The sequence below is a fragment of the Notolepis coatsorum genome, assembly GCF_963971535.1.
Source record: "Notolepis coatsorum genome assembly, chromosome: 4".
Taxonomy (NCBI): domain Eukaryota; kingdom Metazoa; phylum Chordata; class Actinopteri; order Aulopiformes; family Paralepididae; genus Notolepis; species Notolepis coatsorum.
Genome location: NC_140168.1, coordinates 70,805,331 through 70,831,832, shown reverse-complemented (window position 1 = coordinate 70,831,832; position 26,502 = coordinate 70,805,331). Strand labels below are relative to the sequence as shown.

At 44.0% G+C, this 26,502-nt stretch overlaps 1 protein-coding gene across 1 annotated transcript in view; it reads right to left on the bottom strand.

The window, feature by feature from the left end:
• Positions 1 to 26,502, bottom strand: part of LOC311226553 (uncharacterized protein) — a gene marked incomplete at its 3' end in the record, with an annotated part of 133,542 nt that overhangs the window by 25,697 nt on the left and 81,343 nt on the right. The window contains exon 5 of the mRNA XM_084311973.1: positions 3,813 to 4,008. Within this exon, the coding sequence (XP_084168099.1) occupies positions 3,813 to 4,008 (196 nt within the window). The remainder of the gene's footprint in view (positions 1 to 3,812; positions 4,009 to 26,502) is intronic.

Genomic DNA, 26,502 nt, shown 5'->3' with positions numbered 1-26,502 from the left:
ATCTAACGCTGTTTATGTGGACTACAATTCCTGTACTGCCATATATTGGGAACCGGAAGTGTTTGTTTAGCTCCCATGGTCAGTATGACCGGTACGCCCACAGATGTATTATATTTCTGAAACAGACATTGTAATTAGCTTTATGTGACTTATAATGTGTAAATTAAAGCACATAAACACTCAAGTGATCTGAGATAGTTGTAATTTGCTTTAACTGATAGTTGTGTATATGTACAGTTTCTACGTCAAATGACTCCTTTTTCTTGACTCCTTTTGTATCACAAAAAGTACTGAATTTGCAAATCTGGTATGTCATAAATGTACAGATGTAGCAGTACTGACTATCTGTCTGTCATGTATGTCATAATATGTCCTGATAAATTGAAAATGGGGGACCCTGATGTAAACAAATCTGGTATTGAAAATGGGGGACCCTGATGTAAACAAGACTAAAGTCTCTCTCTGGTCTGCATCCCCTTAACAATTGTGTATTGAGCTGTGCTGTATTGTACCCATTCTGCAATCTGTTAATAAAGTTTTCAATCAATCAATGCATCTATATTTATGATTGTCATACTCACCGGGGACAGCTGTTGTGTTGGGTTGGATCCGTTACGTGTCGTCAGCAACCCGCATCTCGCCACCTCAACTCAACATTTTCCAATAGCAGCGCGCACATACATATACAAATAAAACATATACTACACGTGGATTTCACGCACCCTTGGCCTTGGGCACATTACACTTTACGTTCGCTTATGGATAGTTTAATATAAAATAATAACTTCACGGCGCGCATAGCGTGACGTCATCGCTCCATGCGACGTTCGTGCGTTCTCATTCGCCTCGGAAATAACGCTTTGCAATTCATACAGTATTTTTCCAACGAGCTCTCAATAGCCTGGAATTCCTATACCAGCGTTTTGTTACCGAATGAACGCGCCTGTGCATATGTGAAACGTAAACAAACTGAAACGATAAAACTATACTTCCCCAAATGGCCGTTCCCGTGGGCCGGTGTTCTGCGGAATCCGGAAATTACTATCCTAGTTTGTTCCCGTGAACTGCACTTCAATGTTATTCTTTGTATAACGGTAACTCGTCTCTCAATGCTCGTCGCGCTATCCGTAGCCGGTTCTTGACTCAATAAAGCAACGCGACGGGTCCTATAATACTTGTGCACATACAAACGAGGCTTAAACAGACAAACAAACATTAATACATATAAGTTAACGTGTGTATATATCTGGTCTGTATTGGATCGCTGTTCGTTTAATCGCCCAGCACCCTGCTGCGATAAGGCATTTATCCCTTGATATATACTACACATCGTTATTAAAGTCATAACGACCGAACCTGACTTCGAAATTTACCAGCGATATATTAGATTATATATACCTTTTAATCACACTCTCGGTCTCTTGAACTCGCGATTAATGTCCTGTTTAATGTACTTTCCGCGACTGATGTCCCGTTTAATGTACATTTACGTACTCCCGGGACATCGCGTAATCATGTACTAACTAGGACATCGCGTGATCATCTTCCCGCTATCTGTATTGATCAATTGGTTAATTTAATCCAAAATACATCGTTTTCAGGAATGAGATTGTGGGCTTAGTTTGAGGTTGAAACAATGAATATTATGACGCTACTCTGGTAATTTCTAATTATGATTCCATCAGCTTCTCGGTCCTAACTTCCCGCCTCTTTGCAAAGGAATCACAGAACGTTTTTAACAGAGTAGCGTTTTCCAAGGATATCACATCATAATAAGCTCACGTATCTATTTTGTTGCCTATATTTTTAGTCTGCATCAGCTAGACTAGGGGTAGCAATCCAACAACCTGTGTGTGCCTTAGCTTTCGGTCGGCTCCGACTCGACCAGGAATAGCACTTCAACCATTGTGCCTAAACTTTTTGGGACTAGCACATATAACCCATCCTTTCAGAACCTCCTGATAAGGACCCAGGTGCACGCGCGCCCTGGTAACGATTCTCAATACAGATCAGATATATTAATGCACATTATTCTACTCAGCCATGATCTCAATATTGGACAACATTCTGTAATATTCACCTGGCACAGAGAAAAGCGGGAAGATTTTAATTCCTTCCATACATTTTTGGTCGACCATCCTATTATACTCACTTTTCTCTGTATAGTTGAATGATACAGCACGCCGGGAGGACGCAAAAAGTCCGTCACAAGTTCGTAGACGCCAATTGTGGGATATTTGTGGATATCCTGATGAAGAATGTCTCAGTCAACCGAGGCTTGGATAATAACAAGGTTTATTAACCAAACAGATAGAATACATAGAGAGAATGGCTGAGGCTCTCGCCCCAGGTGATCAGCTGAAATTACCCAGGTAAGAAGCCTTGATTGTGGTCGGGAAGAGCCCTTTATAGTTCAACAAAGGGGGTGTGTGGTCCCATTTGATAGGTCAGATGGGGGGGAGGGGGTACAGGTTTGGGGACACAGGGGAGGGGGATATATTTACATGAGGGCATATTATACCACACCTCTAATACTTTTTAAATGTTGGTCTTATAGTGGTTATGACATCACACACTGCCTGGCCTTGTCTGGTCAATCAAAAGTTACATCCAAAACATTGTCTCCCTCCTGGGCCGGTCTTTCCAAATACGGTCATGTCATTTCACACCTGGCGTCCTGCTGACTGTGGCATCTGCTGGCTTCTCCCCCCATGAGAGGATGATTCGTCAGAGTCATTTCTTGTGTACTTTTTGAATAATAAAACATTTCTAAGGTGTATCTTTAGTGTAATGAATTATATATATCCAGAATTAAAACAATGTATTCGTTACCTATAGTTCAATACCAGACATTCTATATAAGATAACACAAAACCTGTATTTACCAGACTGAACTTATGGATACTGAGATTTCCATACTATATATATAAACATTTTAACAGAGAAGTAGAAGAACATGTTCCATTATCTTCATAGACAGTTGAAATTCTAATGACATTCAAATATCCCTTTTTATCTAATAAGTCAGATTAATGTGATATAGTTGTGATATATTTTCAGAGCAAGTCGGGGGTCTTGGTCAGACCAGCTGTCTCTACTATAAGCTAGTCACACTGAGGTGTGACTTTTGGTCTTTGTTCTGGTGCTGAGTACATTAACATTCTCCATTGTCTGTTACCCTGAGTATACAGTCAGAAGAGATTCCCACACTAAGAGTGAAACTGCCTGTCAGGAACTAATCATTCATGTATTCTATATTTAACGCTACAGTTTGATACTAAGCATTGATGTAGATAACCTATTTTCAGTCTATATCTTAAGAATAGCCTTTGTAAAGTACTGAGCTCTCTATTTAAAGCATACCTGGTTACCACAGATTATCTTTCTCAGTTGTCTCCTTTGATTGTACATTTCTACACCATGCCCAGTTGTCTACACCAGATATGTAATGTATTTTGAAGAGAGAAACACCTATGGTTATCTGCTCCTCCCAACCGAATGACCTTCCAATATACCCTTTCTTAAGTTGTCAAGGATATTCTTTGTTATAGAGACGCACTCAGATGCGACGCTCGCACCCCCGGAATGTGGTACTGTTTACACAGAAGAACAGTTGTCCTGGTGGGGGGTTTTACAACGTCCTGTAAAGATGTTTAGCTGGCATTCCAGCAGTCACCCAAGTTACACAGTATTTATTGAAATTAAACAGTTTTCAAGTCAATGGATACGACACTGCCATTTAGATACACCTTCTGTGATCTAGAGGACAAATAACTTAGCATACAAGAAGGCATGAGACATGATAATGTTACCCAGAGATTTGGTTTAGAGGGACCTGGGGGACACCCGTCCGCAGGAGGCAGGGGGATGACAGGGTCCCTCTCCATGACACTTGGAGAGCAGTCGTTCAGGTATGATGTCAGCCATGTCAGCGCAGAGCCAGCCCCTCCCATTCCCGCGAGGGACGCAAGGAGGATCTGATGGTTGACTGTGTCGATGGCTGCTGTGCTGTGTCCAGGAGAATCAGGTCAGAGGAGAGGCCTTTCGCTTTTGCTAAGAGAAGAGCCTCTGTGACCACTATGAGGGCTGTCTCTGTGAAGTGACCAGTCCTGAAGCCTGACTGATTAGGGTCTAGGAGGTCATTCTGTAAGAGATAAGCAGTAAGTTGGTTGGATACAGCACGTTCACGTGTTTTAGAAAGGAAGGAGAGAAGAGAGACAGGACAATAGTTGCCTATGACGGTGGGGTTCATGGTTGGTTTCTTTATGAGCAGTGTGACTCTGGCTTGTTTTAAGGAGGTGGGGACCACCCCCGAGTTGAGGGAGGAGTTGATGGTTAGGAATGGGATGATGTCTGGTGCTATGGTCTGGAAGAGTGGGGAAGGTAACTGGTCCAGCTGGCATGTAGTGGGACGGTTCAACGTTACCAGTGTCCAGGTATCTGTGTCTGTAATGGGAGAGAAAGAAGACAGAGTGAAGGATGAGGTTCTTGATTCAGCATTTGGAATGGGTGGGGGTTGGGAGAAGGAGCTGCGGATGTTGAAAATCGCAAAGTCTTCAGCAGAGAGAGAGAGGAGGGGGAGTGAGGAGGGAGGACATGGTAGCATGCAGTTTGCGAAGGTTCTTGGCCACTAATACTGCCCCCTCTGTGGAAGGCTGCCTGTCTCAGCAGACCACTAATGTTGCCCCCCAGTAGAAGACTGCCTATCTCAGCAGACCACTAATACTGCCCCCCAGTAGAAGACTGCCTGTCTCAGCACACCACTAATGTTGCCCCCTCTGTAGAAAACTGTCAGTCTCAGCAGACCACTAATGTTGCCCCCTCTGTAGAAAACTGCCTGTCTCAGCAGACCACTAATAATATCCCCTCTGTGGAAGACTGCCTGTCTCAGTAGACCACGAATACTGCCCCCTCTGTAGAAAAATGCCTGTCTCAGGAGACCACTAAGACTGTCCCCTCTGTAGACTGCCTGTCTACCATGCGGCAAGGGCAGCATTCTACTGTGCTCCATCTGTAGCTAGGTAGATGTTGGTTGGCTGGCTGGCTGGTAGCCTGGCTGGTTGGTGACCCCTGCTCAGCCTCCAGCCTATAAAGCACCAGCACACTTGTTCTGGTTATTATTCATGCTAGCAAACTGCATAGCGAGGTCTGCACCCAGACTCCACCCACCAGGTACCTGGGCAGGTTAGCATGACTGGCAGCAACACTATCCATGAAGACCAATCAAAAGTCTGCTTGTGATTTGGTCGAAGTATTGTATTTCTACCTGAGAGATAAGTTTAACTGGCATCTACATTAGGGTGACCAAACATCCTCTTTTGCCCGGACATGTCCTCTTTTCACGCCCTGTCCGGGTAGTCCGGGGGGGGGGTTTATAAATTCATGAAAATGTCCTGGTTTCATTGTTTTCCACGGGACCAATATACATGTAGTTAAATTGACTGGCACGTTGCACCGAATACTACCATGTTGCGTGTGACGTTACCCAGAGAAGCCTGCTTTCAGTGCTTTGTGGGCGTCGCTACTGCACTCACACACACAACAGAAGAGGAAGCGAACAGATCCGACCAGCATTGATTCTGCTCACAAAGCCAAAGCGAAAATTTACATTGATTGATTGAAAACTTTATTAACAGATTGCAGAATGGGTACAATACAGTATGGCTCAATACACACAATTGTTAAGGGGATGCAGACCAGAGAAAGACTTTCATCTTGTTTACATCAGGGTCCCCCATTTTCAATTCATCATAACATTTATGACATACACGACATACAGATAAACAGTACTGTTACATCCAGACTTTTATGACATACAAGATATACAAATATACAGTACTGTTTAAGAGACAGTTTCTAAAAGAGAGTATACATTTGAGGGGCAAGAAACTGTACATTGGAGGGGGTTGGGTGGGGGGGTGTTTGGACATTTACAGGGGCCAGTTTCGAATTGCAGCCTCCCGTAGGTGCTCTTTGAGAGCGGTTTTGAAGGTGGGTAGGGATTCACATTATTTTACGGCTGTGGGTAGGGCGTTCCACATTGATGTGGCATAATTGCGAAACGTGTTTAGTCCCTTGTTTGAGCCGAATCTGGGTTGAACATGATTTGTGGAACTCCCTCTGGTGTTGTGGTCATGGTATACACTGACCTTTGGGAAGTATTTCGACTTAGTGGTGTAGTGTATCTTGAAGACCAGGCCCATTGCAAGTTGCTGTACTCTGTCGTCTACTCTAACCCATCCTAGGTTGTAAAAATGGGCAGGGGTGAGGTAGGTTTTAGGAGTAAAGTCAAGCAGTAGTCTGACCAGTTTGTTTTGTGATGTTTGTAATCTTGTTTTTAGTTCCTTTGAGGTGCTTTGGTACCATGAGGTGCAAGCATAGTCATAGTACCCTTGAATGAGTGCTCCTGTTAGAGACTTCAGGGTATTCTTGTTTACCAGAGAGGAGATCCGGTACAAGAATCTTGTTCGTTGGTTGACTTTTTTTATTACATTGGTTGTCATTTTGTCACAGGAAAGATTCGCCTCTAGGATGGAACCCAGGTATGTAATTTCATCTTTCCTTGTGACAATATTGTCACCCACTGTAACAGAGAAGCCGGTGGTCTTGCTGAGTTTGTTATTTGATCCAAAGAGAATGGACTCTGTTTTACCCAGGTGTAATGATAGTTTGTTATCAGCGAGCCAGGTGCAGATTCTGCCGAGTTCAGAGCTAAGGGCTTTTTCAACCTGCAACTTGTCCTTGTCAGAGACCAGCAGGGCTGAGTCGTCCGTGAACAGGAACAAGTTGCAGTCACAAGCTGAGGACATGTCATTTGCATAAATTAGGAACAGTAACGGTCCTAGTATGCTTCCTTGTGGAACACCACAGCTCACTGGGAGGGGGGGGGGGTAGTGTACCATTTATCTCCACCATCTGTTCTCTCCCCTCCAGGTAGGATTGCATCCATTACAGATGAACTGCAGAGAAAATTCCCAATTTACCGTCCCGGTCGAGACAAAATTGCGGAGTGCAATGCGTGCAAAGCTTGACCATATGTTTCTGTGTCTAATAAAGGTGCTGGCGATCTCAAAGCTCACATGGACACAGAAAAACGTTACAAATAAAGCTGTGAGGCGAGAGTTTGATGGAAAAGTTGACCGAATTGATTGAAATATGCAGCTATACAGAGAGAGAAAGAAAATAATTTTTAACTATTTTGATGCCTCAAAATTATATTTTGGTTTGATAAGATGGTTATGATACAATCATTCTAAAGATTACGTGTGTAATAAATTAGTTTTGTACACTAATTGCAAGTTATGCAAATGTAAACAAATCCAAAACTGCATAGTGCACTTTTAAATTAGTATCTTTGTGAGGTTACTCTTTTATAATTTACATTACATTGAAAAGATACAAAGATATATTTTTTAAAGCTGGATTTTCTAATACAGAAGAGGTATTATTTAGATTGGAACAATACTTCATATTTTCTTTGTTATTTATTTTGTCCAGTAAGACTTGAAAAGATCTATTATTTTGTCATAGGTTGATTTAGTTATTTTCTTGAGATTTGTCAGATTACTTTAGGCATAATACAGCATGTTGAGTAACTTTGGTTATAGAGAGATATTATTTTGTTATATAAAATTATTTAAACAGTCATTTTCTATCCATACAGAGGAGGCATACTTTAAATATATTAAAATGATAAGGCATCTTTGAGTAAACTTCGAGTATCATTTAAGTATCGTGAGGCTGAAGGCAGAGTGTCCTTTTTTTGAAATCACAATATGATCACCCTAATCTACATCACTATAGTCCTCTCAACATTAGATCACATCCCACAAGACCTCTTCCTCTGCCAACACAAGATCACATCCCACAAGACATCTGCCTCTGCATTAGATCACATCCCACAGGACCTCTGCCTCTGCCAACATTAGATCACATCCCACAGGACCTCTGCCCCTGCCAACATTAGATCACATCCCACAGGACCTCTGCCCCTGCCAACATTAGATCACATCCCACAAGACCTCTGCCCCTGCCAACATTATATCACATCCCACAAGACCTCTGCCCCTGCCAACATTAGATCACATCCAACAAGACCTCTGCCCCTGCCAACATTAGATCACATCCCACAGGACCTCTGCCCCTGCCAACATTAGATCACATCCCACAGGACCTCTGCCCCTGCCAACATTAGATCACATCCCACAGGACCTCTGCCTCTGCCAACATTAGATCACATCCCACAGGACCGCTGCCCCTGCCAACATTAGATCACATCCCACAAGACCTCTGCCCCTGCCAACATTAGATCACATCCCACAAGACCTCTGCCCCTGCCAACATTATATCACATCCCACAAGACCTCTGCCCCTGCCAACATTAGATCACATCCAACAAGACCTCTGCCCCTGCCAACATTAGATCACATCCCACAGGACCTCTGCCCCTGCCAACATTAGATCACATCCCACAGGACCTCTGCCCCTGCCAACATTAGATCACATCCCACAAGAGTCTATACTGCTCCACTCCCTGCACAGCCTCGTGCTCCTAGAGAGAAAAAACTGTAGATTCGGCCAATAACCAGATCCATGGCAACACAATGTCTGACGTCACTCTGTCTTCTTATTGATCTCTCCTCATCCACCTATCATCTGGTTATAGTTTTCAGATGGTGTCCTGTGGCAGATAACATTGTTTCTGACCTGCTCACAGTGTGCAGTACAATACACAATTATATTATACAACAGAGAAGGGGGGGTTAAAGGGATATTTCACTTTAGTAGAACGTGTCAGGTTTCAGCAGTCTTGCCTCTATGGCTATGTTCACACTGCAAGCCTTGGTGCTCAATTCTGATTTATTGCTCAGATCCAATTGTTATGTTTGGCTGTTCACATTATAATTTTTTTTTTTTTTTTTAAATGTGGCCAATATCAGATTCCAGTGTGAACTGGTCACGCTTCTGAACTGACCTGTTTGCACAAATGAATAATAATGATGATGGACATAAACAGGGAGGACACTGAAGTCATAGTTTACGATGTAATTTGGGGGCCGGCAATAAAACAATAAACAAGTTGCATAAACTAAATCAGATTAAAAATGATCACAGTTCTGGTTTGCCTTAAGATGCAGTTTAAGATGGGTCTTGGACATGGAGTATGTAGGGCACTCTCTAATCACAACTGGTAGGCTATTCCAGTAGTTACCACCTTTAACAGAGAACACAGTTTTTGCAAAGGTAGTATACCGAAAAGGCACCTTACAGTCCCCTCTACTGATGGCCCTGGTGGTAATGCCAGTGTCTGCTTTCTGTTGGATGAACTCATTCAATGGGGGAGGGGCAAGTCCATGCAGAACCTTGTACATGAAGCAAGTATTTGAAAACTTGGAAATTCTCGAAACTTAGCATGTTATGTTTTTCTAAAACATTACAGTGATGAAATGAAATTGGTTTCCTATCAAATACTTTTATGGCTTTTTTGTAGAGTAATTCTATTGGTTTAAGAGTAGTGACATATGAAAGAGACCAGTTGATAAAACAGTACTCGATGTGTGATAAAATCATTGAATGCAGAAACATCCTTGCAGCATTAACTGGTAGGCAGGGCCTGATCTGCCTGAAGTTTTTGATGTTAAACTTGACGGTGTTTGTCACTTTCTTCACATGACTTTTTTAAGGTCAATGTAGAGTCCAATGTGACCCCAAGATACTTGAATTAATGTACAATGTCCAGCTCCGCCTCTCCCAGAAACACATTAGAGTGAGTGACCTCTACTGGTGACTTTGTGAACATCATACACACTGTTTTCTTGGTGTTAAGTGAAAGACATGCTTTTGTTAGCCAGTCTTGAATGAGACATGAGACATCAGTGAATGAGATTCACGTTTCCTCCCAACCGCGAGTAGGCCTAGAAGCGCAGAAATGGAGAACGCAAAAAAAATAAAGGGTGGAGCTGAAAAAGCTAGAATTAAAAAACTAAAATTGCTAGTAAAAGACGCAGAACAATGTTCTAAAATTACAGACATGTTTAGTAGAGGAAGGGCTGGCGTTAGAGTACTGTAGCTGCTGCTGCTAATGATGATGAAGTTCAAGTGGAAGGAACCAACAGTAACATGACAGGTGCGTGCAGTAGCCTAGTGCATATTCAACTGTTGGTGTCTGCCGGTTCATGAGGGCTAGCTAGCCTATACTAGCTATTGCAGTGATTTCAGTCATTCTATTACAAGACAATGTGCTCTCCGTATTCCTGATTCCTTACAGCACGTGGACGTAAATAGTCGTGACTCGTGAAGTTTTTTCTCTGACTAAAAGTTTAGTTAGCAATGTTAGGACTAGTGCCCACCACAGCATCAGAAGCTAAAGTGCTAACCTAGAGAGCCAATCAGAACCTAGGACGGGCTGCAAATTTATCGGCTACTAATATTATAATAATAAATACTAAAATAAAATACTATTATGTTCCCTTCCAAATTTTCATGTTGATATAATATTAGTAATCTAATTGATTGAATTGATTAGTTGCCATTTTACATGCTTAAATAAGATGTACCTTAGAATTCCCAACTGTTAGCCATGTTCTCGATCTGTATATGATTAATCTCATTTACATGTTTGTAAATAACCACAGCTAACTAGCTTAAGCTAACAACTAGGTCAACTACTACCCCGTAGTTAAACAAATGTGATTGCATATAACAGCTAACTGCTACAGCTAAGTTGGTAGTGTGGTAATATTGACCTTGAATTCCATAACTAATATGTGTGAATAAAAGAAATTAATCCATAATGTAAAAACAGGGCTTAGCCAAAAGTGCATTCCAAACAAACCCCCGCTCAGGGGTAAGACTGGAGTAGAGAACAACAGTTGCCGGTCATAAAAGGCCACAGGGGAAGTCACACCCCACAGTAAACAGTGGCTCACTTTAAATAGCAGAGGAACAAGTGTTATTACACTCTTGTTATGGAATCCTGGTATATCTATCACAGATAGACAGAGTTTCAGTCTGGTGAATAAAGGTTTGTGTGGTTTCATAGGATGTCTGGTATCAGTCTGGGAAAGCACTGACTGTACTTGGGTGATATTAGACATCTATAACCATATAGAAGGAATGTTTATTCAGTCAGAGGAGATTTGAGCAGCCAAAGGAGGGGGGCCATCAAAAGCGCCCTCCTCGAGACTCACACAGGAACCACACCGACGGGGGCCACCAGCAGAACCCCTCTGTACTCAGCAAAAGACCACACCGACGGGGGCCACCAACAGACCCCCTGGACTGAGAAAAGACCTGAGCAGCAAAAGAAGGGGGGGGGGGTCAAAAGCAGACCCCTCGGTTTACTGAAGGCCGACACCCACCCAGGAGATCGATTGGGGACGGCCCCCACAGAAGACCACCTGATTGGACCAAAATGTACTACTAGAATGTTATGATTGGTGGGAAGTTATAGTATATAAGAGCGAACATAGTGTTAGTTCAGGAGCCCAGACCCCCTCCCCAGGTCTGTGGCTCCACCGCTACCCACCCAGAGAATGCTGTTGGCTGATGTTCATGTAAGTAGGCTGGATGGACCCATTATGTTGGTTAGAATAGAATATAAAGATACTTATCTTAGAAACCAGGCTTACTTATATGAAAAGCGGCTTACAGTAAATTCTCTAATTACATTTATGTTAAAAATGACTGTTGTTTGTACCTACATGTTGGGGTTTTGAGATGCAAACCTTGTTGATCCTGTGTACAAAACAGACATGATTAATGTATTCTGATAATCCTTGTATGTGAAAAGCAACCTTTTTATTCACTCCTGGCCGGCGAGACAAATAAATCCATGAGTTGAATTCGAACTCTGTTGTCTGGACTGCACATTTATTCCTTGCTGGCTATATTGGGAGTCAGATGAGGAGACCAAAAATTCTATCACTTATGATCCTTTCTCCTCCTTCCAGTTAAGCGACCTCCTTGTACTGTACAATAACCTTAGATTATTGTTAGGATTCTACGACAGAAATGGTGCCGTTACACCCGCCCTGTTGTGCCCCCCCTGAAGATGTGCAGTGAGGTTTGTGTGGCTGGCTGCTCAGAGCCACGGCCCTGCTTGCATGTTGGGGACATCCAGGAAAAGAGCCGGGGGTTGAGGCGTTTCATTATGGGGTTGCAGTGCAGGGTTTTGCTGTCTGGATGGAGGACAAAGGGACAGGATGGAGGCTGGTGTGTAGGCCACTAGTTGGGGCCCGGGGTGAATATAGCCTTTGCGTACAGGAATGGGGGAGCGGTGTTTAGGTTAGACTGTCCAAAGGTAAAGGGATCGCGCCTGTTGTGCAGTGAATATACAATCATGAGCTTTTGATGTATTGTGTGGTTATTTAGACACAGGAGGCCGTTCCCGGCCTGTTCGTTTGAGGTTTATGGCAATAAGTACGGGCAGCGTATTTGGTGCCAGGCCCTTGCGGACAGGGGGATAGTATTTTTTTTTGTTGGAAGTAATAGCTTAGGGGGATAGGTTAGGGATAGGTAATTTACTTGAAGGCGAAGGCGTGGAGCGGTAGAACGTGGAGGATAGTCACAGAAACGCGGGAAGTGGGACTGTGAGGTGACTATGGACAGTGATGGTCAATGCAGAGTAGTCAGATCTTAAAGAGAAGATTATAGGGTAAGGTAAAGAGTAGTATGAGAGAGCCGTGATTGTAGTACAGGTTGTTATGAGCCCTGGTTCCACGGTGAGAACAGAGTAAGATAATTACCTCAAATATGTCTCTCGGGGAGGGAAATAAATGGGGCGTTGGGGTGCGTAACGCTCAGTGTATCATATTGGCAGGTTCAATCGGCCAGCGGGGACGTCTAGGACGGCCTCTCGCAAATTGAAGTACCGGGCTGCGCTCGACGAAATGGTTCTTGATCGTGGCCAAAATTCGTCTTGCGTTCGGGAAGCACGGTAGAATGCAACCTGGTTTATAGACGGACCCAAGTCTTTTTCAGGAAGTGCATGATAAGCTGAGATATTTTTTTCGTGTCTGGGCAGTGGGTGAATTATGTGTGTGCGTTTGCTGGGTAACGCTGGGCGTCCGCTTGTTGCCGCATCTCAACGCGGCGGGGAACGGGGGCTGTAAACGTCGGTATGGCATTTTTAGGCTCTGGTCCAACACTGCTCAGATCACGGGATCAGATGGATATGTAAAGAGAGCGTCAATATGATGATGTGCGTTACGGATCGCGAGATTATAAACGTGGTATGGTGAAATAGGTGAACAGGGGCCTTTCGAAGCATAACGCGTAGGCTTTTGAAAATATGACTCAGACTAGCCGGTCACCTCGAAAGTTTTAACGGGGAGGGGAATTTTTCTGAAGTATCAGCCGATCTAAATGTAATCGATCCGATATTAAGGGTTGGTTAGGAGGATGCAGAATTTGCTTGTTAACCCGTGAGAAGGTTGATTGCAGAAAGCAAAACACCGACGGAGATCCGATTAGAACGTGTTTAGCTTCGGCGTCCTATTTCGACACGTTCGTCGCGGCAAAACGGGGACAGAAGCGCTTATCAACACATCGTTTAATAATACTGTTTACAAATGTGGGTGTACATTGCATGTATTGTATGTATGCAGAGCAGCCTTGGCCGGGTTATTGTGTTGTGACGTGGATCAGAACAATACGAGTCTGTGAATCATATTGGAAGTTGGGGCTAACTAGCTTAGCTCTGTGGAGGAACCACGGTAATCTATAGACGTTATGGCGGTGATATGAGAGAATTGACGAAACACTGTGAGAGCAATTGTTGTTAAGAAACGGGTCGAGGCGTAGGTTGATGTGATTGTGGCCGTTTTAATGGTTATATTTAATGCGGTAACAATTGTGTACGATAGTATGGTGGCGGAAAGATGTCGCGGGTTGATGACGTCATAGTGTGGAGAGGAGTGTGTGAGCGTCCGCTGTGTGTGGAGTCAGGCGGGGAAAGGGTAGGAGAAATGGATTATGATGACTCATGTTGATCTGTGTAACGACGTTGGTCCATGAGAATGTTTTAAATTCTTTTACGATAGTTTGTTCTTTTAGAATGGATTAGATTTAAGCATGTGAGTTGTTTAGAATTAGATTGGTAACGGGCGGACTGAATAAAATGTACGGATCTCGAACGTCGCATAACGCGCGGCTCCCAGGAGCTCATTGAACATAGAATCAGGCGGGCTAGGTTGTTAGCTTGCGTGCGACTGTTTTGTGAGTTTGCGGGCGACATGTGTGGTAATTCGAGTTTTGAATATGATGGTTAGGAAGTATTAAAGGACGCGGTGGTTGTCGTTGCATTGTATTAGGACGAAACGGAGTGTTTTGTGATAATAGTACGTTGTCGCGGTATACATTGGTGGCTGTGCGTTTGCGCTACTGCGCATGCGCGTTACAACGCGGATCGCTGCATTAATTTTCGTTCGCTCTGAGGATGAATAACGGGTGAGGAAGTATTTGGCATTGTGTTAAAATGTTTGTATTTGTATATTGTACATTGTATTTTGTGTAAACAGTAGAAGTGATATGTATTGTATGATGATTAGATTATGGGAAGAGGTCACGGTTTACTTAGGCTGCACACAATGCAGTGGGTGGATTAGGAATGGATGGATAGGAACAGATACACATTAGGCACAAGGGGATATTTTTAATCAAGGGGGGATTGAGTGATTGATTGATTAAAAATAGTACAGCTAAATACATACAATTGTTAAGGGGATGCAGACCGGAGACAGAGTCCCCCCGTTTTTAATACATCATAACATTTATTGCATACATGATATACAGATAGGCAGTAGTTTGGGGGTAGTAATGGGCGGAATTTGGTAAACTGCTCTACACTGAAAATGACATTGCTTGCTTGCATAGCTACTCTGGGTGAGTGTATTGTTAATAAATAGGAACATATATATACACATTGGACCTGTAAAACTGGGCAATAATATGTTACACAGGGGTATAGTCTTGACCTAGTGGGGTTGGGAGAAGCTGAGTTGGGAAAGCGCTCTACACTGAAAAGGACATATTGCTTGCATTATATTTAATTAATACATCTACAATACATATCACATGTCACCTATATACAGAGTTAACATTCCCAGACAATCCTGTTTACAGTTTTTGAGTCTTAGCATGATTGGAACTGACCACAAGTAATGTTTTATTTCTAATGAGTGGCTTTTGATAAAATGCTTAGGTTTGTAAATTAATTACTTGAATAATGTTGTGTTAAATTGTAGTTTTTAAATCTGTTTAGCTTGTACAATTGTAAGTGTGGAATAATGATTTTTACTGGAGCTTATTATTTAGCTTGAATTAAGATGCTTGTATAGAAGGCATTGATGTTAAGATGTCAGATTTTAAGACACTGTTGAATTAATGTTGCTGCAAGTCTTTAGATCATGGGGGGTAGGGAGGAGGTAGGCACTCCGAACCTCTACCCCCCAGCAGGCGGCAGTGGAATCGGAAGGTTCCCTGGGCACGTTAAACTATAAACTATAGTGCTGGGGAGAGACTGAAACGGCCCCCGTGTCTGGCAAGATGACCAACATCTTACTGTGTTTCCATCTAGTCGGCCCAGGAAACGTCGCACGTAAGTAAGTGTGGGCACTGGGTGGTACGTGGACGACGGTCCACACTTAGAAGTGGGGCAGTGCGCCGGAGGGGGCACAGCACCTGCTGTGAACAGGCCAGGCTGGTGAAAACGGTCAAAGTTTCCATACCCATAGCTAAGTGGGATGGGGAGCAGACCGTAGGTTTCAAAACTGAGTGGCTGAGAGGTACTACGGACACTCAGCCGCTTGGGGTCCTGACTTGATGATGGACTATGAGATCTCTATCGACTGCGTCACCGGCCGGTCAGATGAGCATTATGACCTAATTGGCATAAATGCGTCTGGCTCAATGTACAGTCAGGCCACAGTAAGCCGAAACCGAATGCGTTAGTAGGCGAGTTGTGCTTCTGTGATCAGCAGGTTTGAAAAGAACCACTGGGAAGCAGAGGGGTAAGGGGTGTCGATTCAGAGGAATCTGGACTGTCACTCCTAAGATTGGAACGGGACCCAGCCTAACACTGCACCCGAAGGTAAAATAAGGGGACTTCTTCCGTTCATGAGAGGAGACCTTACCGCCAGAAGTGGATACCTGTATCCCTGTTGGGGGAGAGGGGGGCCGGTGTAGGAGGCAAGGCGGCCCTGAGAAGCCGGTTGTCCCACACTTTGCGCCTCTTAAACTCATTTGGGGAGAGGTGCATCTAAGAGGGGAAGGAGTGCATCCGAACGGGAGAAGGGTACTCTTAACTGGAAGGAGGTTGAAAGGGTCAAAGCGTGATAATTTAATGATGTAGGTTTGTTGGCATATATTTTGTTGCATTGCTATGTTGATATACTGTTTATGCTGTTTTAGATGAGTTAAATCTTGAATACACTGTTAATATGATTAGGACATTTAATGCTTGACACAAGCCTCAGAATTGTAGGGAATTATAATTTATTGATGGGGGCTTGCTGTCTGTGTTAGAGAACAATTTTATGTATGCAATGACAATTTAATGAATATGTTTGTGATGATTATTTGTAAAAGGATTGCTTTCATTCCGTAGTTTCACTGTGGTAAAGATAAGTGTTATTGTCTGTGACTAGAAGAACAGGCAAATATGTGTTAATTAACCTTCCCCTGGAAGCAGTAGGAATGTGTGTTTTATTCAAACCTAGGGGGCGGCTTGCCCCCAGGGTGAGATGTGTGTAATGAATGAACCTTTTGATGGAGATTCAGGGGGGCCTGCATATGGGACAATGGGGGTGCAAGGGCTTGCACCAGGGACAAAAGTTGAGAGGGTTATATTGCCCAGGGGGGTAGAAATACTTTTGAGACAGGTCGCGGGAAGCCACGGGGGTTGCTAAAACCTGTTGTTTTTTACAACAGGGAGACAGGAAGATAAGGTGCTAGTTTGGGATAGCATGAGGGAGACAGGAGGTGACGGGAAGGTGAGGCAGGAAGCGGCTAATTCAGGAAGAGAAGGTGGGAGTAGGTTGAATAGGAGCCAAGTCAGATGCGGTTATTTACATTGATTAGGGCTGCCTATTTGATAGAAGGAATAGCCTGGGGTTATCACGGTTCTAGCAGGCTGGAGTGACTTCATGGTTGAAAAAGGGGTTCTGCTAGACCCTTTGAGTGTAGAGGTTGAGTGTAGATTGTGGTTAGCCTGAGGATGAGTACAGGGAGAACTGAGAGTAGGAGAGAAGGAAATCTAACAACTTGTCTGTGGACCTGAATGATGATTAATGAGTTATGTTGTGTTGTATGTTGAATGACAGTTTTTGATGCAGGAGTGAAGCAGGTGTGAATGTTTTTTTTCTTTGTGGATGTTTCACTAAGGTAAATCTGTGGATGATTGTGTGCCAGGTGGTATGCATGAGTGGGGCAAGCGTGAATGGCTTTGTCTTTGAGTGGTTACCTGGTAATGTGAGGATGAATTGAGTGGCGTGTGAGTGCATGTCTGAGTGTCTTTTGATTTCAGTGGGTGCTTGAGGCTGTGAGATATTGAATGAAAGATTTTTTTTTTTTAAAGAGTAGGATTTTAAAAGCGGTGGTGGTTTTGATACACTACTTTCATTCAAGTATATTTCTTTTGAATGTCTTAGAAGTTAACAGCCACTGTTGTGTGTGGATGAGCGTTTATGTCTAGATTTTTTATTTCTTTTCTATTGTTTAATCTGTAATTTTCTGGACGGATGGTGATGAGTTAAAAGGTGGTGTGCATGTGAAGTTTGAAGCTTGTTGTTTTTATTTCTTTAATATTTTCTTGGTATGCATGGAACATTCACAAGTGGTCTGCCACGTAGGTGATAGGAGAATGTGTTTGGTTTGTTTTGGGTTTTTCTTTCCTTTCTAATAACCTTTAGTTTTAATGTTTGGTGCTTGTTATTTTTTTTTTGTATTTAATTTTTTTATTATTTTTTAAACAAACATAAACAAACATTTGATTTTTGATTTGATTTGATTTTATTAGGGATCCCCATTAGCTGGTGCGATAGCAACCAGCTAGTCTTCCTGGGGTCCACACACAAAAAAACACACAAAAACAATCACTATTGCAAAAAACTAAATTATTAAAAGTCAGTACACACAATGCATAATGAACCTACTGTAACAATTAATATAGCTAAAATTACATTAGTGTAAAACAAAAACAAAAAATTACTTTACAGTGTTAAAAACAATTTAAAAACAATTTAAGATTCTTTTTAAAAGTGAATCTACTGTAAATGCAGCAGAGGTTCCGAGGCAGGCCATTCCACAGAGTTAATGCTCTAAAAATAAAAGATCTCCCCAGAGCGCTGGTTCTAGGACCTGGCAATTCAAGCTGCCCACTACTGGAACCTCTAGTGTAATGCTCGTGCACAGTATTACTAAAAACAATCTGATTATGTATAAAAACAGGAGTCTTACTGCTCATGACCAACTTGAACAGCACAAGTATATTAAAAGACAATCTATTTTCAACGTTAAGCCAAGAGAAACATGACAACACACGATAAGATATACAAGCATTAGTTGTCAGTGCACATCCAATGAAATCACATTTTAGTTAATTGTCTTATATAGGATATACCCCTAATACCTGTTATCTAAAAACCTACACACATATGCTCCAGCTCGTACCCCCCCCTTCCGGACCCCCCATTGGATAATCCATCCATTTTCCCTCGCTCCTAACCAGACATTACCATTATATGCTAGCTTTTATTTTCTCCACCACTTCTAACCACAATGTCATTTTGGATTCATTGAGACCCAAAATTCTTGCTGTAGATATTTCTTGATAGATCACATCGAGATATGTAATAATCCAGACCTTTCGGCAAATTTTTTCCGGTTGGAACCATCGTGATGCTATCAGCTTTTTAGCCACTGTGATACCCGATAAAACCAATCTCTTTAGCTGTGGATGTACTGCACACTCAAAAACATCATTCAGCAGTAGTACAGAGGGGTGTACAGGTATATTCCAATTTAAGAGGTTTGATAGTTGCTGGGTCACCTCTTTCCAGAATATCTTAACTGGTGGGCAGTCCCAGTACATGTGCATAAATGTCCCCTCGTCCCCATTTGTACATAAGGAGCATTTGGAGTCTTGTATAAGACCCATTTTTTTCAGTCTTATAGGAGTCAAGTATGTCCTGTGAATATAGTTAAGATTGATTTGTTGATGGTCCGGGTTCCTTGATGTGAATCGAATATTTGCCCAGGCTTCTTGCCAATCAAAAAAACTTTCCAGGTCTGGTATATCCCTCCTCCAGACGGAGTCTAGGTGGAGGGTTTCATATGAGGACATTAGTAATTGATGATAAAAATCTGAAACAAAACCTCTTGATGTCTCTCTTTCATAGAAGAATTTGTGGTATCTGTGGTGTACAATTGGTATATTTAATGGAACACCGTGAGCCTTCAAACATGCCAATAACTGTGCGTAAAAGTAATATGTGGACTTGGCGAGATAAAAAATGTTGCGTATTTCATTGAAACTACAAAAACCCTGTTTATTGAAGACGTCTCCTAATGAGTGTATGCCTTGCTTTTCACATCTAGGGAATCTTATAGGTTGTTTATCTATCCAGAGTGCATTGTTATTGAATAAGGGAGTATGATTATGCCATTTATGTAGGGTAGAATATTTTTTTTGTGTTTCGCGCCATATCCGGATCGCATGAGTGATTATGGGGCCAAATTTCCGTTCGCATTGCTTAATTGGTAATTTGGTGTATACTATGCCCTTCAGCTTATGTGGAGCTACTATATTTTCTTCTAAATTTCTCCAGGATACTAATGCTTGGGGATCAAACCATGTTGTTAGTGGTCTTAAAGTGTACGCCTTAAAGTAGTGGTAGAAATCTGGAAATGCCATACCTCCGTCTGCTTTGTTTCTCTGTGCGGTGGATCTTTTTATACGTGATGGTTTGTTATTCCAAATAAATTTGTATGTGGAGGAGTGTCATTCTTTCCAGTAACCCTTTGGAGGGGGTAACGGTAGCATTGAGCTGAAGAAGTTGATTCTAGGTAGGACGTCCATCTTGATTATTGATATACGTGCCTGTAATGAGTTTTTAAGTTTCGACCACCTGACAAGGTCGTATTTGATTTTGTTTTGGATTTTTATGTAATTGTGCTTCACCGTTTGGCTTATGGTGGGGAATATCTCAACTCCCAAACATCTAAATTGTTTTACCATCTGTATCTCTTTTGGGAGGGTTATGTTTCTTTTTGCAGGGGCGTTAAGTGGGAGGAAGGCCGACTTCGGCCAATTTATCCTAAATCCCGATAGATCTCCAAAGTCCTCAATCAGCTTGAGAAGATGAGGCAATGCTATGTTGGGGTTTTGCATGAACAGTATTACGTCGTCCGCATATAAACAAATTTTGTGTTGTGTGCCCTTGATTATGATTGGTTCTATGGATTGGGATTGTCTTATATATTGTGCTAAAGGCTCTAATGATAGATCGAATAGTCCGGGACTAAGAGGGCAACCCTGTCTGGCTGAGCGTGATACTGGAAAGATTTTGGAGATGATTGTACCTGTTGTAATCATGGCCGATGGGTCTTTGTATAATACTTTAATCATATCGATGAATCCTTTTCCTAACCCCATCCTTTCTAATACTGCCCATAGATATGACCATTCCAACCTGTCAAAAGCTTTCATTGCATCCAGGGACAGTATCGCCTTAGGTGTGTTGTCTTCCTTATAGGCATCTAGCACGTGTAGTAATCGTCTTATGTTATCGGTGATCAAGCGACCTCTTATGAATCCAGTTTGGTCCGGGTGAATTAAAGATGTCATATGCTTTTGTAGTCTGATGGCTAATACCTTAGAGCAGGGGTTCTCAACCTTTCTGCTGCCAAGGCACCCCTGTGTTCAATAAAATATTCCAGGGCACCCCTACATACGATAAAGACTTTCCCGGTACTGTCTTTTTTGCTACAATGATGATACAATGACTCTTTATTTTGTTGTGGCTGATGGTTGTTTAACACAGCAGGAGACAATATTTCCAATTGTAACAAGTAGGTAATTTATTTAGGAAAGGAAGTTCTTAACAGCAAAAGCTATGGATCGAGCAGAGGATCACCACAGCTTGAACAAAAAACACTCTACCTCTCAATCCCTCTGCTTGTCCCCTAAATCCCCTCTCAGTCCTGCCCCCACATGACAGATATGATGACGTATCATATCATGTCAGATCTGACATGACGTACATTAAGATGATACGTAGATTTAACATCAGAGAGAGATAAAAACATTAAGAACATCGAAGAGAGATAAAGACATTTAAGAAGAACATAGATTTAGATAAAAACATTAAGAACATCGAAGAGAGATAAACAAGATATGATGTACACACACGATATGATGTAAAACATTAAGAACATCGAAGAGAGATAAAGATTTAGTGAGATGTGTGTGTGTGTGTGTGTTTGTGTGTGTGTATGTGTGTGTGTGTCTGTGTGTGTGTGCGTCTGTGTACAGACGTGTGTGTATTGTATGTGTGTATTGTGTGTGTGTGTCTGTGTGTGTGTGCGTCTGTGTACAGACGTGTGTGTATTGTATGTGTGTATTGTGACACAGGGAATGTGTGTGTGTGTGTGTGTGTCGGTGTGTATGTCTGTGCGACTGTGTGTGTCTGTGTGTGTGTGCTGTGTCTGTGTGTGTGTGCTGTGTGACTGTGTGTGTCTGTGTGTGTATGTGTGTGTGTCTGTGTGTGTGTGCTGTGTCTGTGTGTGTGTGCTGTGTATGTGTGTGTCTGTGTGTCTGTGTGTGTGTGCTGTGTCTGTGTGTGTGTGCTGTGTATGTGTGTGTCTGTGTGTCTGTGTGTGTGTGCTGTGTATGTATGAAAGAGAGAAAAGACACAAGATTAGAGCACACGATATGATGTACTGAAATGTCCATCTGCCTATCTTGAGGCTGTTTTAAGAACATCAGCCAGACTGTCGCCCTAGTGTCTTTGAGCCCTGCTAGTTGACCTATATTAAACTAGTCAAGACTAACCCCTTTCCTACCTCCACCCCCGTATACACATTTTCCACAACATTCCCCCATTTGGGGCTATCCCTAGTCCCACCCAAATCATATAACCAAGAAAATGTGAACGTCTAACTAAACGAGAAACCACAATTATATAATAAAAGTTTAAATGCCTAATCTAAACCAGAAACCTTACTTCATTCACTGGACCCCTAACGGACCAACAAAGGCTGACTACCGTTCTTACCAAAACACAAAACCGTTCCAAACAAGAGTAATAATAAAACATCAACAAAATACCCCAATTTATAATCCTAACCTGACAGACAAATCCCCCCAACCTCCACCGCTTACCAAATGAGCCACAGTTCCGGCCGGAAACCGCGACTCTCATCAGGGAAAGGAGAAGTTGACCGTCAGAACTAAACATAGAACATCCCTCCCAAAAAAAAAATGACATTGTCTCTTCCATAACATTGAGTCCCAGTGTCCATCGCTCAGCCCCCCTTCCATGCCCACGCCATAGTCTCCTCACCGTATTGCCAAAAGTCACATTTTGCCAATACAGCAACCACCACGCCACACCTCCAGTCCCCGTAGAAGCATGTCCCCATGCCTGGACGGGAGGCGCTGGTACCGACCTCACCACGTGTCCCCCCATCTTCGACGGGAGGTGCCCATCTTGCCCACTGCGTTAGCCCCCCCCTTTGTCCCTCCAGTCCCCAGAACCGATCCCCAGAACACTTCTTCTCAATGCTTCCTCAGGCTCAGAACCGACACTCTGCCGATGCCCCTTCCCATTCCGGTTTGACCAGGACCACGAGTAAAATAAACAAAAAATTATAAAAAAATACAAAATAATGCAATGATTTTCAATGGTTGCAATCTCTATGCCGAAGGATCATTAGAAAATCAGACTAAAACTCCTAGTTAAAGGAATAAACCAACAAAACTGCACTCAGACCATCCCCCGTCACTCTTAAAGGAAAGAACCAACAAAAAGAAAATGTCCCTACCTCACCATACTCCTAATCCTCTATCCCCTCGTCTCCCTCTAAGGCAGCATAAAGCTGAGGACATGGCCCGATTTGTGGCTCAATCTCTTTCTGTCCCACCATCAGCATTTGGCTCGTTACGTGTGAAGTTACCAGCCTACCCAAGAGAGGCATACCACAACAGAAAAGGAGAACCAATATCAACCCTGCCACCCCAATGGATATCCCCGTCTGCATCACTATGCTTCCCCACTGTCCCAATCTTTCCAACACCCCACTCCCCCACCATTCTTCATTCCGGCCAGAATTCCCCCTCAACTCCTCCCTCAAATCCTTCAGCTTAGCCATGGCCTCGGAGAACTTTCCCCCTGGCCCCACATTCGTCGGAATGAATGTGCAGCAGTACTGTCCAAACATGGAACAGACTCCACCCTTCTCCGCCATTAACCAGTTCAGAGCCTGTCTATTCTGCCACGCCACCGTACTGGTCGCGTGCATCTGGTCCCCCATTGCATCCAACGCCTCCTCGGTGTAGTTGAGATACCGCTGCTGATTGTAAAACAAATAGTTGATCCACCCGGTGTTCTTATTGACCGATATCCATGGCAGAATAGACTCAAACCCTGCCGCAATCTCATTCTTAGCCATGAACTCGGCTGGAATGCCCCTTGGCTGTCCTATGCTGTCCAGATACACCCTTGGGTCTGCCTTGTAGCTACGCTTCGTTCGAGAGATAGGAGACTCAGAAGGTCCTTCCGTCACTGATAATGGTAGGACCACCATTGGCATGATCGCCTGAACCCGGGCACATCTACCTGACCAATCTAAAGGAAGTGTATTCCTCAACCTCCTACCGCCGCAGAGCCAGTATTGGTCCGCCAGTGCCATATCCTGGACATGAAAAGGGCAAGCTACAGGCCGTGGGTTGGTATCCACTCCCTTTAACACGACCCTGTGTCCACACTTTCCTTCTTTCGTGCAGTTAGTCGTGATGCTCCAAATAGTAGTGCACCGCCCCTCTGCCACCTCCCCTACGTCCCGGGTCCCCTCCTTTTGCAAGCACTCGAAATCCTTGGTCAGCCATAGTTTGACACCTCTGGGTATTGGCAACCCCGTCGCTACCCCCTGCACACATACATCCAATTTCCTACAACGTTCCCGCATAGTGACATCCTTGAAATCCGTGACGTTTCCTGCCGCCTTAAAACGACTAGAGCCGAGAAACCCCAAACACTCTGCCTCGCACCAAGGGCGACTATTATGGGGCCCCTCCCATGCCTCTGCGTCCCTGTCACACTGAGCCCAACTGAACTTTGTGCCCTTCACCAGCAGCCTATCCGGACGTGCCTTGGAGCAGACATAACAATCCTCTATCTGATTCTGCGCGCTCGTGTACTGGACCCACTTAAACCACTCATTCCCTAAAGCCGCCCTATACATCGGGTCAGCCTCCGGGTCTTCCTCGTCATAGTCATAGTCGCCCCCATCTTGTTCCCCGGAAGGAAGCAAACCCCTCAACCTGGCCCAGAGTGAGCCCACTGAGTCCCTCAACGTTCCGGCTGTCCTCTGGAACATATCCTGTCCCCCCACCTCTTCCGACTCAGTGTCCTTGACCTCCCTTTTTCCCCTCACCCCTGTCCCCTGTGATTGGTTCGGGACAGGCTCAACCCTCCTATCTACCCCCACAACCCGATCCTCGTTAGTATAATGGTAAGTATCCCCGCCTGTAACGGGGGAATGGTCAAAATCAAAAACATGCCCTTGCGGTCCTACGGGAAACACCCCTTTTGGTTGTAGTCTTATCTTCTCCCCCCCTTCCTCGATGGAGGGCAGAGGGGGCGCCTGATTCTGAGCCTGGTCATGAAAGCCTGCCGGTACTTGAGCCTGAGCGGGACCCCGTGGGACTCCTACCCACTCAAACCCGTCATCCTCAAGGACGGGTCGACCGTGACGGTTCTCAATGACGTTGTTGTGCCCGGCCGACCGTCCGCACACTGCTGCCAACATCTGCGGGAGCATCAGCAGGCACTGCACCTTCCAGTTGCCGTCTCGGACCCTCCATGTCGGGTTCTGCATAACTGCGATCGATTGTATCCCCCAAGAGATCGCCGCTGGCCTTTATGCAGTGATTGAAGTGGAACCAGGTCGCTGATCCTTTGACTTGGACTGCCGTTCCAGTCGATCGGATCACCTCGTACGGGCCCTCTCTCCGGGGTGATGACCACTTTCTCTTGTGGACCTTTACGAAGACCAGGTCCCCAGGGATCAGTCTCGGTTTGGTGGCTTCCTTCTCCGCCTCCTTCACCCCCTTTCTCTCCTTTCTCTGCTCCTGTCGAAACACAGCTTCATGTATTTTAGTCACTTGCTGAAGATATTTTTTCAAATCTTGCTCAAAAATATCTAATGCCGGGCCCCTAGCCAGGTGTCTAAATGGCGGTGCTGGCATGCTGCGGCCTGTAAGCATTTCATGCGGTGTTAGCTGTGTTTGGCGGTTTACGCTGCTTCTAATAGCCATCAGAGCAAGTGGCAAAGCATCAATCCAGTTAAGCTTAGTTTGCATACAGATTTTCAACAGTTTGTTTTTAATGACCAGATTGGCCCTTTCCACCTTTCCCTGCGACCCGGGACTATAGACACAGGAAAGGCGCTGTTTTATACTTAATTTCTGCATCAGCCCTTTAACCACCTTGTCGATGAACTCGCGGCCATTATCGCTTTGTAATATCGTGGGAATTCCAAATCTCGGAATGACCTCGCGACACAGGAACTTGATCACTGTGTCCGCGTTCTTGTGTTTAGATGGAATGGCCTCAATCCAGCGACTAAAGCAGTCCTCTACTACCAGGAGGTATCGTTTGCCCTGCACTGGCGTTATCATATCCGTGTAGTCCATAATCAGATGTCTGAATGGTCCCTCAGGGAGGGGTGTGTAAGCCGCCACTGTCGGTACTCCTTTGCGCACATTGCCCTGTAAGCATGTTAAACACCTGGCTAGTGTAACGTCAATTTGTGCCTGAAGCTTTGGGGACCAAAATCCCATTTTCGTGATTCGTTTCAGGGTCTCTGCTCTTCCACAGTGATCAACACCATGAGCCTCAGGTATCACCAAGGACAGAAGATCGATGGAGGCGACTATCAAACCGTTATGACTCCTCCACAGACCATCTGCCCCCCTTACAGCCCCCCTCTCCGTCCACGACTGTTTCTCGGCCTGCGTGGCTGAGTCCTGAAGATCACTCAAATTATCCTCAGTTACCTCAGTCGTCAGTTCGGCCGCAAACATCAGAACAGCCGTGGACGGCACCGCAGCCGCCGCCTTCGCGGCCTCGTCCGCCGCGTTGTTTCCCGTCGTCACAAAAGACAGGTCTTTTCTGTGTGCCTGGCACTTTACGATAGCAATGCTTTTGGGCAACTTTACAGCCTGAATAAGCGCCACAACCTGCTTGTGGTGAAGGATCGGTGAGCCGTCCGATTTCTTAA